Source organism: Thalia democratica, chromosome 4 (genome assembly GCF_965202585.1).
Source record: "Thalia democratica chromosome 4, ktThaDemo2.hap1.1, whole genome shotgun sequence".
NCBI classification, from domain to species: domain Eukaryota; kingdom Metazoa; phylum Chordata; class Thaliacea; order Salpida; family Salpidae; genus Thalia; species Thalia democratica.
Window position 1 is genome coordinate 65,249,682 of NC_139168.1, and position 5,759 is coordinate 65,255,440.

Below are 5,759 nucleotides of genomic sequence, written 5' to 3' on the forward strand. Positions count from 1 at the left end.
TAGTTAAATATATTGTATTATTTAAACAGATTAATATTAAATCAATAACTTTGTATAGTTGCATGTAAGAATTTAAGATAAAGCCTATACAATAAAACTGAATGATTTAAACATTTACAGTAAATTAAGAATACGAATAAATTTTAGAACAATGCTTAATACTATTTACAAGATAATTACTTTCACAATTTATTATTTAATAAAACATTTATCATAACTTATTATTTTTATTTATAACAGTGAGAAAAAGTACTACATATAGTTGAAACCACAGTTAAGTAAACTATTCAGATTAAATAAAACTTTTTTAATTATTTTAGAACTATATCGAACACAAAAATGAATGACATAGTTTTAACTTGTTTAAATTGTATTTTCAGTAACTGAAATTTAGTCATCTAAGAAAACTGGAGTAAATAAAACCAACTTAGTTGAAGCGAAAATTAAAAACAAAAACACCTTACTCAATTTCGTTATGAACTCAACGTTTAAAATATTATACCATTTCGCATTATAGTATAATGAAATAAAATAATAAAATAACTGTACTAATATTAGTTAAACATATGAACAAAATATTTGAAACTTTTACAAACAACCCAATAAACTATGTACTAACTTAAATAACACGTACTCGCAACTGCAAACAAAACAAACACTTGAAAAGAGTCACTAGGCAGATTTCGCGCTCTTCCCGGGCAAAAACGGGCCCTTCTTGCTCCCTTGAGGCTGGTAACCGTACGTGAAAGTCGCCAGGAGCACCAGGCACGTTCCCGCGACGAACAGAACGCTCAGGTGGAGGTCGTCGAACGCAAAGTAGGAGACGAGGCTGGACGCTATCAGCGACAGGGAGGCGGCGAACACCTTGACCACGTTGTCGGTGTACTGCACCACCGACGCCACCAGCAACCCCCCGAAGGCTTGCAACGTCAGCACGACGTACACCGGCGCGTTGAAGCCCTGCATCACGCCGTGCTTCGCTATGCTGGCCCCGTCCTTGTAGCAGGCCGCCGCGCCCGAGAACATGACGCCGAAAAAGGCCATCTGGACGTTTCTGAGGACCAGCGATAGAGGCGACGACTTCAGGATGAACTCGAAGTAAACGCCGGCAAAGCCGCTGGTGAGGCACGCGAGGAGGATCATGACGAACCCGATCATCCTCTGGGACACGTCCTCGCTCCCGGCAGAGGAGGTCGGCTTGTCGTCGGAGGGGTACTGCACGCACATGACGCCCACCATTAAAACCGTGAGGGAGAACCACTGCCTGCGGGTGATCTGCTTCTTCATCAAAACTACGGAGAACACGGCCGTGGTGAGGATTTTCAGCTGGTAGGTGATCTGGTAGGTGGGCGCGTCCAGGTAGGAGATGGCCACGAAGAGCAGGTTGTTTTGAAGGGCGTAAATTCCGCTGGGGACGGCAACCTTTGAAACAATATTCTTTTAGTGAACATGATAAAACTTGGTCGAATATGCATGCAGCTGTATGGCAGTTATGTTTAGAATAACTATGTAATGTAACTATTTAACAATAATTACAATGAATTATAAAAATAATCAACACTAAAACTAATAAGTCCAAGCTAGTATATTTCAGTTGATTTATCTAGAAAGTAAAAAACTATTAGAAAATAAATCAATCATGAAGTTAAAAAAATTAAAACATATTTGTAAAATAATTATTTATTTAAAACATTTAATAAATTAAAAGTTTTAAACCTTAAGAGTTTCAAGAGGTTTCCTGATTATCTTGTCGTTTATTTCATTCTTGAACAGTATAAAGTTGAACTTGTTTTTGTACAAGACCCAGGCGAGGCAAGCAATCAGCTTTATCAGTTCAGCCACCAACACAAGACAACTCGATTTGTACCTGGAATTGAAAAGTAGTAGTCAATTCAACAATTATTATATAACAATAGGTGATTTAGCTTTCATATAAAAAACTAGTTGAGCTGTTAATTATTCTGAAGACTAATATTATATATTTTATAGTTTATATATTATCTTATTTCACTGTCAAAAACTTAATTTTAATATCTTATTTATTGATATTGTGTTTAATATCAATGAGATCAATTAAGGCCATAGGGGGGGGTCGGACTTTTTTTTTTACAAAAATTAACTTTGGCTTTTATATGAAAGCTTTAAATACAATCTACAAGCCTGTTTTTATAGAATTCAAAAATATCATTTAACTTTTGAGATATTTTGTTTTTTGTAAAAAGTTTCCGATACAAACGTATGGACCGCAAATTTTTTGGGGTCAATTTTCTCGGAAATTTAAAAATTCACTAAATATCTATCTCCTCCTTCATTTTTCAAGCAATCTTCTTCAAACTTTCAGGAAATGTTTCTTATATTAAAAGGAAAAAAAGTTACTTTAGAATTTAAATAATGTAAAAAAATAAAAATTTTATCACAAAAATTTAAAAAAAAGTGTTTTTTTTTCAAAAAAATTATATTTTTACAATTTTTTTTAATTCCAAAGTAATTTTTTTTTGTTATTGTATAAAGATTAGACTGTGAAAGTTTGAAGAAGATTGCTTGAAAAATTTAGTAAGAGATAGATTTTAAATAAAATAGTCTTTTTTCGCTGGTTTATTTTTCCCTTCCTATAGGAAACCTGTTATGCGGCCCGACTTTGACTGGTCATATCTCAAAAAATAATTTGAATTTTATAAAACGATAAAAAGCATCTTCAAGCTTAGAAAATACTCTTTAAAATAAGATCAACTTGTAAAAAACATGTTTTACCCCCCCCCCCCCCCTATGGCCTTAATTTAGTTATTAAGTAGTAATGTAATTAGTTATCTTATGTTTTCAAAAAAAATCAAAAATAATTTTACCAAGTTTTTCAAAAACTTTAAGACTTATGGTATATAAATAAGGCAAATTTTTTTTTACATAAAGCAATAAATAACAACTTATATACTAGCTCCTTAAACTTTATTGCACTAATTTATATGAAGGTTTTAATAAACAATTTATATGTAGTTTTTTAAACTGCACTTGGTTTATTCAATAAGTTTGAATACAATTTTTCAAATAAAAATAGAGATATCTAAATATTTTACGTGAGTTTGTAAAACTGTTTTAGCACAATAACTTTTTTTTATCCTTTTACTACATGATAGAATGCATTTCTGGTTTCAGATTACATATAAACATGCTAAACAATATTTTAGCTAAAATATTTAAACTAGTGAACTTATATAAAATTTGGTTAGATTTTCCATCACAAATTATAACATAACAAGAAATCTAATTTTTTTTAAATTTAATTTTTTACATGTACAAAGAATTAACTGATTCAACATATTTTTATCTAACTTTGTATTTTCTTTTTCATTTCACTTTCGTCATTTAATAAGCTTAAAACAAAAATTTAACAGTTTTAAACAGTTAAAAAATACTATATTGTTTTATTATTAAAGTTAATTGATTTAAATCAACTTCTTTAATTTTTTTAACTTTTATATGATACCTAAACTTTAAATATATTATCTTATTTGTTAATAACTTTATGAACTTTTCAAATTTTTTAGTTTTGTATACCTATTTTACAGATTTAACAACATTAAAAGAAGTCTCTTTTCATGAACTCCTTATAAGATTAGGTACCTATTGAGTTGAACTTTTTAGGCAATGTATTTTACTTTAAAAGAGGTTTTTTAGTGATTTATTATTTAAGTGTAATTTTTTGAACAACTAAACATACAAATATTTTAAATGTGTTTTCAAAACTTTTATTTTTAATATAATAACAATTCTGTATTTGTTCTAACTATATATCTGTCAATTTATACTTTACTTATTTAAACTAATCTGATAGTAAGTGATTTTAATAAAACAGTACTATTTAACAAGAATTTTTACAGAACACTTTAAATAAAGTAATGTTAAAACTTGTTTTAATTAAAAACGAAGCTGTACAAATTTAGAGTATACCTTAACATTATGTAAAAATAGTTCAAAATATAGTAAATTACTCAATATATATTAAAAAACTGGATTTAAAACATAACTATTTAGTTTATTGTGTTTTGGGTGCATGACAATTCGAATTCAACCTATACAGATTCTAAAAAAATACACAAAGTGGCACAATTTAAAAAGTAATATATAATTGAAAATATTTTTAAATTTTATGTGGAGGTAAATGATTTCATCAAACCTTTTATTATTTTTTGCAAAATTTTTAAAATTCATTATTGAGAAATTGCTAGATTATGTTTTATAATATAGCAATTTCTAGCATTTATAAAAGTCTTCTTTTAATGAATATTTTTCTCTTTCCTTTAATAAGACCTACAACACTTTTTTAATTTTTAAACATGTACAACTTTTAGAGTTGTGGTCTTTTAAACAATTTTTTTAAGAACTTGAATTGTCTGATTCTTTATTTTCATTAACCTTATGTTTCACATGGTTTTGAAGCAAAAATGCCAGTCTGACAATAATTGAATTTGTAAACAAATAAAAACAGGTAGTAAAAGTCAAAAACTGAGAAAATACCACTAGTCAACCTTGATTACTTAAAATATCATACTAAATTTAAAAGCACATGTTATTTAGCAAAATAATAAAAATATAAAAAAAATTGAAAAATAAAAAAACTTTAGCTTAAGCTTAAAATAGCTTTTAACAAGACTGATTAAGCCTGAGTGTGTGGTAACACTGATTTTAGTTTATAAACATTTCAAGTTATTGTAATACCTTGGTCCTTCAACATGCACTGTTCTGGTGTATCTGGTCATCAGAATCATTGAGGCAGTCTGGCCAGCCAGAAGTATTGGCATCAAAACTCGCATTTTCATTGTGAAGGGTTGGCTGATGTGGTATTATGACAAAAAGTAATCAAAAAAAACTCTGTAAAATGATTATTTATAATCTAATTTAATAGTACTCTTTAACAAGAACAAAATTTTAAACACTGCAGAACTTTTCAACTGAAGTAATGTTAAAATGAATTTAAATTAAAAATTAAGCTATTCTGAACATAATATAAAAAATAGTTCAAAATGAAATAAAATGACACTAGCATAAAATATTAAAACTCATCTTTTATCTAAAACATTTACATTTTGACCTGAAAAATATTATTTGGAGCATGATATATACATATTAGCTTTTACACATAGTGTAGATGAGATATACAATTTTTTTTTTCAAAGTCCTTGGGTTTAAGATAATTTATTATTGTTAAATTTTCTTAATGTGAAATTATCATCTACTTTAAGTATACAAATTAACTTTTATAGATTGAGCAAAATAGAAAAAACACTTTAGCTTAAATTGCACTTGGGACAACTAGTTTATTTAGCTGTTGAAAATAGCTAAATCATCAGTTTACATTTAACAAAATGTAAAAAATCTTAGAATCTTGGTAAATCTGAAGACTGTCCAGTTATTAAGACTATGCACTGCTCCATTAAAGAAGATGGTTAAAGCTGTCTAGATATGGGGTAAAAAGTAATCTCAATAGATTACAACATATTGCTAAAAATACAAACATGAAAGTGACTTCAAACTGAAGAATTATCAAAAACTGCTATTCTAGAAGTTAAGAACGATACAATACTTAAAACCTGTCTTAAAGCAAAAAAAGAACTATTTAGGCAAAGACTCTTCTTAAAAATGTGAAGGCTGGTAAAGCAGAGTGATAAAGAGTTTTTTCAATAAAAAAATATTCACAGTTGAAGCTTCTACTAACAATCAGAATGATCAAATGTAAAAAAAACTTCAGTAGCTGTTGATGAGTC

The 5,759-nt window shown here is 28.4% G+C and overlaps 1 protein-coding gene across 1 annotated transcript; it reads right to left on the bottom strand.

Annotated features, from left to right (window-relative positions):
• Positions 1 to 248: 248 nt before the first annotated feature.
• On the bottom strand, positions 249 to 4,861 carry LOC145834525 (UDP-N-acetylglucosamine transporter-like). Its single transcript, XM_082941971.1, has 3 exons — positions 4,714 to 4,861; positions 1,717 to 1,867; positions 249 to 1,422 (listed from the first exon to the last, which is right to left on the bottom strand). The coding sequence occupies exons 1-3, from the start codon at positions 4,812 to 4,814 to the stop codon at positions 673 to 675; spliced, it is 1,002 nt and encodes a 333-aa protein (XP_082798097.1). The 5' UTR covers positions 4,815 to 4,861; the 3' UTR covers positions 249 to 672.
• Positions 4,862 to 5,759: the final 898 nt, after the last annotated feature.